This window comes from Entelurus aequoreus, linkage group LG22 (genome assembly GCF_033978785.1).
Source record: "Entelurus aequoreus isolate RoL-2023_Sb linkage group LG22, RoL_Eaeq_v1.1, whole genome shotgun sequence".
NCBI lineage: Eukaryota > Metazoa > Chordata > Actinopteri > Syngnathiformes > Syngnathidae > Entelurus > Entelurus aequoreus.
Genome location: NC_084752.1, coordinates 21,011,495 through 21,022,533, shown reverse-complemented (window position 1 = coordinate 21,022,533; position 11,039 = coordinate 21,011,495). Strand labels below are relative to the sequence as shown.

Sequence of the window (11,039 nt, the reverse complement as noted above, 5' to 3'; positions counted from 1 at the left end):
GGTTTTAAAGTTCATTTATTGCTCCATTAAAAAAAACAACCAAAAATTCAAAAACTGCCTAGCCATTTATTTGAAGGCCAGCCAGCGTTTGGGGTTGTCCACCAGGATCTTGTCCACCTGCGTCTGCGTGATGCCCCTGGCTAGCATCTTGGGAACGATGTTAGTCAGGATGTGCGAGTAGCCGTGGCCGCCATATTTGGTTAAGCGGTTCTTGGTGTGGATGTCGTGCGCGATGACGATCTTGTCCTCGTAGCCCTCTTTTACAAGGAACGCCAAGCTGGACGAAGAGAAGCAGAAAGAAAGCTGAAGAGCTGTGACCATCTTTGGGATCGAATACCAGGGCATTGATACGTTGATTATACATATGTTTTTTTTCAATTGACTTCAAAACAACATTGCAAAATAGTTGTACTTGTAAATTCAGAGTATAGACGTTGATGTTTGGGAAATGACCAAATTTCAATGGTCACATCGACGTCACAACCTGACATTGAATACATGTCGTCAAAAAGCATGTTGTTTCAACGTTATGTTTGAGTTGCTCAACTTCAGGACCTAATTCAACAAGTTCTCAACGTTCTTTTAATGTTTTGTGCCTGCTGGGATATTTTTTCATATTTTCCACATGAAATAACGGAAATATTGCTCACCCAAATATGAGACAATAGTTTCCCCTTGGAAAAAAGCTTGAAGAAGACAGATTGCAAAGAGGTTTCTTGTGACATGGCAATAGGGGGAAAGGGTGTCCCAAATGTCGTTAGCAAACAACAGAGGAGTAGTACTTGCTTTATTATGCTATGACATCATGGTGTATGTGACACTAGTTCACTCTTCCCCCCCATCAAACCACCCAAACTCAACTTTAAATATAGTTTAATTAAACATATATTAATCTACGTAACACATAAACAAGTACAAACAATAATAGCGATAACAACCAATTTAGATTAAATCATAGCAATATAAAAAAACAAATTAATTTTTTGTTGAAATTGTTTTAATTTCTGTTTTTTTTCTCCTTTTACACTTATTTTACCACCTTAGAGTCCATGCTTTTTGCGTCAAATAAAGTTGAGTAAAATGTTAATTAAATGCAAAAATCCTTACATTTATTGGTGCAATACATCTTTGGACAATTTTGACCAATGTTTTATGTCAAAGCATAATAATTCTGCAAATGTATCAATGAGTGCTTTAAATACATCATGCTTGTGGAAAGTACTTTTTTCAAACTTTTGTTTTGTTAGCGCAATCAGACAGGATGTGGCGCACAGCGCTATTATTGTGACGGCAGGAAGTGTGCTGTGCTGCTGTCCCCAGCTTGACGAGTAAGTAAAAAAGAGAGAAAGCCTCTCAAGTAGCAACTGCTGTTCTGTTGGTACATTGATGTTACATCGATGATGTCGTGCACAACACTAACAGATGAGATGTGTTGTGGGTGTATGGATTGTTCTTGTTGGCTTAAGATTCGTAGTTTAGTCGCTGTTTCAAGTGGCAGTCTCAACATTGTTTAGTTCAGGACTTGGGGGATCAGTGTTTCGGGGAGAAATTAGCGGTACTGGACACATTATTTTTCCAAATAAAATGTCAACAACAATTACCACAACATATATCCATACCAAACAGTTAATAATAAAAATATTAATGTTTTTATTACCTACCATTGTTCTCTGTTTGGCTAATTTCACTTGAACAAACCTTTTATTGCATTCCAAACTACCAAATAGTAAAATTATGTACCGTATTTTTCGGACTATAAGTCGCAGTTTTTTTCATATTTTGGCCGGGGGTGCGACTTATACTCAGGAGCGACTTATGTGTAAAATTATTAACACATTACTGTAAAATATCAAATAATATTATTTAGCTCATTCACGTAAGAGACTAGACGTATAAGATTTCATGGGATTTAGCGATTGGGAGTGACAGATTGTTTGGTAAACGTATAGCATGTTCTATATGTTATAGTTATTTGAATGACTCTTACCATAATATGTTACGTTAACATACCAGGCACGTTCTCAGTTGGTTATTTATGCCTCATATAACGTACACTTATTCAGCCTGTTCACTATTCTTTATTTATTTTAAATTGCCTTTCAAATGTCTATTCTTGGTGTTGGGTTTTATCAAATAAATTTCCCCCAAAAATGCAACTTATATATTTTTTTTCCTTCTTTATTATGCATTTTCAGCAGGTGCGACTTATACTCCAGTGCGACTTATACTCCGGTGCGACTTATACTCCGAAAAATACGGTAAGTATGCCAATACTCAAGGCTCCAATTACGGTATTGTATCGGAAGTGAAAAAGTTGTGTTACACTGTTGTCTGATACTACTTTGTCCAAAAATGGATCTTGCAAAAGACGGGTGTTCTATTAAGACAATTCGGTTCTGCGTTCCAGGAATCAACATCTGGTGACATGGAAAGGAACAACTACTTGAAAGGTCTCTCACGTCTTGACTCTCTGGCTGTCGCTTGGCATGTCCATGTCCAAGTGGAAAGGGTAGTTGAGCATCTCGGTTCCAAACAGGTCGTATTCCAGGTAACTTCTCAGCTCAGCAAACTCCAGCAGTTCGGCCTCAGTGAAGATGGTCCTAATAAAAGTAGATATTGTTCATCTATTTATAACTGACACAATACTGACTGTATGTTCAAAGTACAAGTCGTAAACCAGGAGTGTCAAACGTACGGCCCGCGAACAGGTTTTATCCGGCCCGCGTGATGAGTTGGCCAAGTATAAAAATTAGCAGTTTTTTTTTTTTGAACGAAAGAAACTGCTGTTCTAAATGTGTCCACTGGATGTCACAATAGCAATTCTGTTAGGCAAGCAAACGGTAAAGGGGAACCCACATGAAACTTAAAACCTGCCGTTTTACGTCTTCTGCTACGAACACATGGTCATTCGGCACCCTCGTTGCCCCAAAATGTCTCTGTCGAACACGAGAAAAGTGAACTTAACCCTTTTGAATAGTTTTTACCTCCGTTTCTCACGGTTTGTTGAGTTAGCACTGGATTGATACAAAGGAGGTATTTGATACCTAGAAGAGTTTACATGTTGTGTTTTTGTGCAATCCCAGAAAGACTGACTTAAAGTTTAATCCTGGCTTTGTAGATACACTGAGACCAAGTCTAAGCTTATTGTGTTTTTGAAACTGCACCAATTTCCTCCGAATTGTCAACACATTTAAAGTGTTTTGTCCAGAGGATTATTTGTGATTTGTACATTTTCAGAATGTGCTTGTTCTATTTTTGGCCAAAGTAAAAAAGAAAACTACCTGAAGTTGTCTTTATTTTTAAGTTATCACGCCATGATTTTACCATTCCGGCCCACTTGGGAATAGATTTTCCTCCATGCGGCCCCTGAGCTAAAATGAGTTTGACACCCCCGTCGTAAACTATACTTTAGCTCCATAACACAGAGTGTTTTCCCGCCTGTACATTGAAAATGAACATGACAATACTAAAGCTGTTTCTAGGGACCATATCCAAAGTCCCTTTTGGGGACCTTCACCATGACTAAAATGCTCCTTTTACCTGTCCAGGTGAGACATGACCGTTTTGCCGATGTCACCTCCCGCCTCCTGGAGAACGCGCACCACCTCAGCCGGAGCAGCGGGATTGCGCCCGGGATGGATGATGACGGGGCAGCCCAGCTGGGCTTGAGCCTGCGCCGTGGCCTTTAGCACCTTCCTCTCGCTCTCTGTGATGGGCCAGCTGGTTCCGATCTCGCCGATAACGCCACAGCGGACGTTGGTGCCGTCGGCACCATGGAGAACCTCGCTGATGATGACATCGGTCAACTGACAAGTAGGACAGAAACCACAATTTAAGAAGCTTTTTAGGACGGAAAGTTTGTTCCGTCTAATGCGCGTGGCGGTTAACTTTTCAGTGTCAATGCACATGAAAAAAGGTTGCTGGAATCAATCACTCACACACACACAATATGGTCAGGATAACAAATGGATGCAGATGTTCCTCTTGTCTTATGACTTACAGTATGACTAACATATGACCTTGTTTAAGGCCCAACAACCCTGACTGCACCACTCCGTCACAAACTACCTGATAAATTGCCATATTTGCTTGGGGCTCCAGGTTTGATCCCCGCTTCTGCCATCCTCGTCTCTTCCGTTGTGTCCTTGGGCAAGACACTTTACCCATCTGCTCCACACTGGTTTGTTTGGTTTTCGTTTAGTTTATTAAGGATCCCCATTAGTCTACAGCACAGTGGAGACTATTCTTCCTGGGGTCCAGGCAAAAAACATCACACAATCACAAAACAAAAGATTACAATGCAGTATAACATGATCAATAATACAATTTTGTAATACAAAAATAGCAACAACAAAAAACAAAAAAAACACAATAACTTTGAGTTTACATAATAATGTTCATACCAAAGATAAAAAGAGCAATATAAAAATAGATAAATATTTTTGCAAAAATAAAACAAAGAACCAATGGCCTACACTATACACATTAGTGTACCAAAGACAAACAATAAGTGACGAAAAAGTACAATCCATCCATTTTCTACCGCTCGTCTCATAATGAATAAAATATGACACAAAGTACATAAAAAATCAAGATAATATCAATATAAAAACGATAACCAGAAACAAGAATGAATTTAGGCAAAAAATAAGTCAAAAGATGTGGGTTTCACTATTTAAAGCGCTTTGAGTCTCTAGAGCATGCGGCCCCTTTTAAATTCTGGCCCGACCGACATTCCCAAATATTTTTTTTAGATCTTTAATTTGGAAACTGTAGCTGCCATTATGATGTGCAGTGATGTTTTCAAATTACAGTGAGTCTTGAACTATACAAAGTATTTCAATGGTTGGAATCTGCGCTTTTGCATGATATATATATATGGTGATCTAATTAGTTACTATGGTAATCTAATTAGTTACTATGGTCATCTAAGTCACAGCAGCTCAAACGAGGCACCAAGCAGTGTGGGTGGGGAGCGTTTCCACAGAGTGTTTCCAGAGCGAGCCTGAAAATGCGGGTGTCAGGGACAGATGCGGAAGGAGATTTTTACAACAAAGTTCTAAAGATTAGTGATATATCAGATGTATCAGATTGTAGGTGTTTTTTTACCCTTCGCGTTCATATTTTGCTGTGTTTGTTGCGTTTTGCTTGATTGTAAAATATGTCGATGGAGAGGGGGTGTGACGTTCATATGTTGTCAATATTCAGTGTTTTATCGTTCATAGATAATATTGTAAATCCCACATTCTTTATTTTCATGTACATTCTGGGTGTCTCATTATTTTCATGTACATTCTGGGTGTCTCATTCAGAAAAAAAAAGTCAAATTCCATTCCGTTTTTTTAAGGCGGTCTGTCATAACGTTTTTAACTTTCAATCAGACATTATTGTGAGGTTTTGTATCAGTGTTCCTAAAAATAGATATACCGGCCCCCAGACACATTATTTTCTCTAAATTTGGCCCCCCACCCGAGTCAAAATAATTGCCCAGGTCTTTTCCTGTATTTTACTCAAGCCATTAAAAAACAGTAAACGCGGTGGGCTAATTGCCTTCTAGAAGCCAGCAGCTACACGACAGCTAAGCACAAAATAGCACACAAGCGAGACAAACGTAATAGGTCCTTCATTGAACTGATGTGGGATCTGAGCCGAGGTTGTCGTTGTGGCATTGTGCAGCCCTTTGAGACATTTGTGATTAAGGGCTATATAAATAAACTTTGATTGATTGAACAAATGTCTTAATACAAACAAGTATCAAATAAGTATAGTTGCATATTACTTACACATAACAAGTGTACAAGGCAGAAGAATGAGTAGGGGTGCTGAATTTTTTCAAATTCACACCCGAATTGTGATTCTTATCTACCCCGATCCTAAATAGATTCATAATTGTGTGTGTGTGTGTGTGTGTGTGTGTGTGTGTGTGTGTGTGTGTGACTTCAATACACACCTTCTCCACACTCATCTTCCTGGTGGCGTCGCTGTGCGTGCAGTCCACATAGTAGCCCGCCCCCGCCACAATGTGGACCCCCGTCTCCTTGGCCAACTTCCTCAGGGTGGGCAGGTCCCGGTCAATGCCCGTGGTGGTGTTCTCCACGATGGCGCCCCCGCCGGCCTTCCTGTAGGCCAGCAGCTCGTCGCGCACGGCGGCCGTCTCCTGCTGCAGCAGCAGGTTCTGGCGGCTGCTATACGGGTTCTGCCTGAGCCAGTGCATGTGCTGCATGTGGAAGGGGTCCTCCGCAATCTTCTCCTCGCCCGGCGGCGGGGGGACGTAACAGCACCCAAAGGTCATGGTCAGGTGCTCGTGGGTCATGGTGCGGCCCAGCTGGTCCGGGTCCAGCAGACCCAGAACGGACTGGACCTTGCCGCTCAGCTCCGGCATGGCAGGTACTTGGCGTTTCCTGCAAGCTGTCAAATGCAAAACAGGCAGTGATTAATGATTGACAGGCTGTCAGACTGTGCACACATTTTTGACTGTCAGGTTAGTACACAGAGCAGACAAGCTCAGCAGAGCATGCAGAGCAGTACTCTAAATTACGAACTAAAGTAGTATGACAGAATGAAGCATACTTAAAAGCTTAGTCTTAGAAGCTTATTTCGCTGCAGGCTGCATTTACAACAAGCTAAGATCCTTTCATTCCAGCAAAAACGGCTTGAAAAAGATTAACACTGCAATTTCACCGACCTTTATTGGCGATGAGGAACGCCGCTGACCTTTATTCTGAACATTCGACTGTTCCCCTCTCAGATTCGCAGGGCAAGAAAAGCCATAGATATCGTACATGAATAGATGCCGCATTGGGCGCTGCCGCGCAGGAAATTCGGCCGCCATCTTGAACCGGTCGCCTTACTCCTCTTTGAGCAGCAGAAAGAACAAGGAAGAACGCGGCGGACCGTGGGAAACAGGTCACGGGGGATTACTTTTCACAAGTAAGAGTGAACTTTTCTGTTGTTTATATTTTGTGAATTGAATATTATTGTACTGTATGTAATATGTCAATACCCACCAGCGAAATTGTTGCCAGCTGCTGCAGCTAGCTTAGTTAGCTCCTGTGCCAGTGACCCGGATGTGACCTGAGTCATTTTCCTTAACACTAAACTTAGTTTAAATTACAACAGACACAATAATGCTATAAAACAAATAGTATTGGTATAACATTTACCAGCGATTTTTTTTCTACAGAATGTACATGTATTTCACTGCTGTCATATCTTAATATACATTTACTTGAAAATATAAACAACTGAACATATGACTGAACAATAGTTTGTCATCAAGTCAATTTGGCTGTTGGTGTATTTACAATATTAGTAGTTTTGTTTAATCATCAACAGATGTGCATCAAAATATGAGTGTCATTACAACAGTTGTATACTGAAATGATTATGTTATGTATTACAGTATTACACAGCATCACTAGAGTAAAAAAAAAAAAGTAGTGAATAGAAGGGGGAAGAAAACAAGAAGAAGAAAATAATTTTAAAAAATAAATACAAATTATATATATATATATATATATATATATATATATATATATATATATATATATATATATATATATATATATATATATATATATATATATATATATATATATATATATATATATATATATATATACAGGGGCGGATTAAGAAATTTTGGCCCCCTGGGCCTGACATGGTCTTGGCCCCTCAACCCCCCGCGCGTGTGGGCGCACACACACGCACGCACTATGCAAGAAATACTGTATACTGTGAACAGACATGCACACTGTACTGTACAGAAGAGTGCACATACTGCACACACACTATTAGGTATACCACACAGACACTGACAAGCACAGGTTTCACACAGACACAGGGGGAGGGGATAAATGGCCTAAAAATAAACATTTTTGAAAATGATTACGCCCACTTCAGTGATGGTGCATTGGGTCATTTGAGAGATATTATGTATTGGAAGTTGGTAGCTATCATGAAATAAACCCCCCAACCCACCCAAAAAACTAAATCGGACATGATTTTTGCCCCCTTTTCCTCCCTTCTATCATTAAAAATAAAATAATATCTTAGGAAAACACATTGGCATAACGGCAGCTGTGCAGCAAATTGAGGCTCAAAGTCTGTATCTATTTGTGGTTAAGCTTGAGGAGAAGGAGAAAGGTAAAATGATAACATGCATCGGAGAGCACCACAAAGAAAGGTGTAGGCCAGTTCATGGTACAAGGGCTGCATGCAGGTCAAGATAGCCCATTTCCAAGAATGCTATAGTGGCTGGACAGGCACTGGACATGTCCTGAACTCAGTGTCAGACGTGGCTGCCGAATACTTGGATGAAGTGAAGCAGCTGACAGATCTCATGCTGCCCCATCTGAAGACTGTCCTGGCCAGGCAGAGGATGGATGAGGAGACCTTCCCAATGGACCCTGTCAGTGAACAGGCTAGTAACATTGATGGCACCCCTGTGCACAACATTGGGATGGAGAGACAATGTGGCAAGGTGGACTACAAACTGAAGAAGTTGGGCACACTGAACGCAGTCAATAGGTCAATAATTTTACAGAAGAGCCAGGAGCTTCAGAGGTTTCAAGGCAGCAGCACAAGCAAAAAGGGAGGTTGAACTCAACTGGAGTAAATTCATGAAGGCAAAATTCGAGAGTAGGGCAGATGAGAAACAAGAGATGGCTCAAAGAAAGGAGAGTAAGAGACTAGACATGCTGGACACACTGAAATCTTTTGATGGCCCCTTCACGATAGTGGGGAAGTTGAAAAGTTCCTTGTGGATGAAAGTCTGCACAAGAATGCAAAGCTGCAGAGAATGAAGCTTGAGGTTCAGTTTGCCAGAGAAAGCACCAAGCTTCTGCCTAAAGTCAATCCTATCTTCACAATCCAGGTGACACTTCCCAGAAATGGCAAAAGTGCAATTCTCCAAGTCATAATGGATACTTAGAATTTTATGGTGGTGGTAAGTATTCATGAAAACAGGTAGCCTAACATTAGTGAATGGGTGAATTCTGGAAATAACCTAAAAATCTTACACAGTGCACCTTTAAGCAAGGGGTTTCTTTCGTGCTTTCAATTTTGCAAAATCATCCACCACATCATTGAAGTCCAACTCTCTTGTCAGCTCACTCTCAATTGCCATTAGAGATAACGCATTTAATCTTTTCTGAGTCATTCTTGTGCGCAGCTCATTTTTTACTCTTGACAAAAGAGAGAATGAGCGTTCTCCCTCACAGTTACTGACCGGTAGAGTGAGAAAAATCTGTAGCGCAATGTATGTATTAGGAAACGTAGGCTGTAGTCCAAAATGTATTATTGTTTTGAGCAGTCCTGAAGGGGTCCTCTCCTCATCAGTGTTGTTGAGCTGTATAAAAGATTTGAACTGTATAAGCTCCTGTCCAAGACTTTCATTGAGGTCAGATGGGTATGATTCAGTGAGAATCTTGGCCTTGTGAAGGACTGAAGCATTGGACTCTGTATCCAAAGAGAAAAGGACACTGAACAAATTGTTCAGATGTTTGTAGGCCTCCAGACGGTGATTAAGGCTTGAACTCAGTTGATCAATAGAGGCAATAAATGTCTCTATTTGAAACAGTTGCCTTCCCTCAAGCACAACATCTGGGGATGCTGATTCATCAGCAAACTTTTTACGTTTCCTCGTCCGTTCAGCCCTGTAAGATGGGGTGCCACCCAACATGTTTAAGGCTTTCTGCTCAAAATGATCAAATAGATCTCTTTGGGAGAGAACAAAGGTGCGCAGAGATTCCAGCAATCTAACTGCTGTACCAAGGTCCATGTCTGCTTTTTGAAGTTGCAGACTTGTGGCCTGAAATCTGGACAGAACAGTGTCCCAAAAGCCTGCCATGAAGGCCATCTCAAGTGAATCCAGCTTCCGCACTAGACTGTCAGCTTCAGTTCGTGTGTCTCGTTTCTCTGTGTCATCAGTGGAAATAACCTGTAGTGCTGCTTTTATTTTACTGTAGTTCTGCCACAGTGCTTTGGTAGATTCTGCACGGCAACTCCAACGCGTGTTGGATAAAGCTTTAAGTGTGAGATCTATGTTGGAATTGCCAAATACCCTGTCCCATCGGTGTGTGGATGCAGTTGTGAAGTTGTAAATAGACTGAATCAAGTCAAAATACTTAGAGACTTCATTTCCACATCTGTCAATGCTGTTGACTCCCACCAAATTCAAAGAGTGAGCTGCACATGGAATATAGTGTATTAATGGGTTGCTTTTCTTTAAGTGAGCCTGCAACCCATTATACCTCCCTGACATGTTGCTGGCATTATCATAAGCCTGCCCCCTGCAATTTGACAGCTCTAACCCTAGATTTTCCAACACAGACATGACACAGTTAGCCAAACTTTCACCTGTATGGCTAGTAATGGGCTCAAAACCCACAAAGCGTTCAACAACACTGCCCTCTTTGCTAACAAAACGGAATATGAATGTCAATTGGTCCACATGAGATAAATCTGGGGTTGAATCCACAATGATAGAGTAGTATTTGCTTGCTTGCAGTTCATCTGCTATAGCCTGTTTGGTTTTTGCACCCATCAATTCAATGAATTCCTCACAAATGGTGGAGGACAGATATGAGGTATTACCTCGACCCATCTGCCCAAACTTTCTGATGTGATCCTTTAGAAAGGGATCAAATTCAGCCAGGACCTCCAGAATACCAAGGTAGTTCCCATTGAGAGGAGACCCTAACGATTCATTTTTACCCCTAAATGCAAGGCCCCTTTCTGCAAGGAATTTAATGACTGCAACAACTCTTTGTAACACCTGCCTCCAATAGCTGCTCTCTGCCTGAAACTGTTTGAACAGGTCTGCATCAACTGTGGCACCTTTGGCGCGGTTCAAGACTGCTTGCATGCAGGTTATGTGCTCAGCACTTCGCTCATGTTCACCAAATCTTTCTGAGTGTTTCCAATCACAATAGCCTGTCACAAAAGAATGCGTTTTTGGGGAAAACAGTTTGCATGCAAAGCAGTAAACATTACCAGTAGAGGGAGAGTACATCAGCCACTCTCTTTGTACTCGTTGT

The 11,039-nt window shown here is 41.0% G+C and overlaps 1 protein-coding gene across 2 annotated transcripts; it reads right to left on the bottom strand.

Annotated features, from left to right (window-relative positions):
- Nucleotides 1-6,826, bottom strand: LOC133639954 (phosphotriesterase-related protein-like). 2 transcript variants are annotated; one of them, XM_062033682.1, is made up of 5 exons: nucleotides 6,686-6,826; nucleotides 5,951-6,408; nucleotides 3,541-3,806; nucleotides 2,460-2,600; nucleotides 1-277 (listed from the first exon to the last, which is right to left on the bottom strand). In XM_062033682.1, the coding sequence occupies exons 2-5, from the start codon at nucleotides 6,380-6,382 to the stop codon at nucleotides 67-69; spliced, it is 1,050 nt and encodes a 349-aa protein (XP_061889666.1). In that variant the 5' UTR covers nucleotides 6,383-6,408; nucleotides 6,686-6,826; the 3' UTR covers nucleotides 1-66. The 2 variants fall into 2 exon arrangements, with proteins under 2 accessions (XP_061889666.1, XP_061889667.1); XM_062033683.1 differs by lacking the exon at nucleotides 6,686-6,826 and adding an exon at nucleotides 6,571-6,680.
- Between the last annotated feature and the right edge of the window lie 4,213 nt (nucleotides 6,827-11,039).

What these genes read in the sequence shown, in the direction of transcription:
- LOC133639954 (XM_062033682.1), bottom strand. Translation starts at nt 6,382, where the DNA reads ATGCCGGAGCTGAGCGGCAAGGTCCAGTCCGTTCTGGGTCTGCTGGAC. An exon ending in GGAAGATGAGTGTGGAGAAG is followed by an intron (nt 3,807 to 5,950) that starts GTGTGTATTGAA and finishes CCTACTTGTCAG; the next exon opens with TTGACCGATGTCATCATCAG. An exon ending in GTCATGTCTCACCTGGACAG is followed by an intron (nt 2,601 to 3,540) that starts GTAAAAGGAGCA and finishes TACTTTTATTAG; the next exon opens with GACCATCTTCACTGAGGCCG.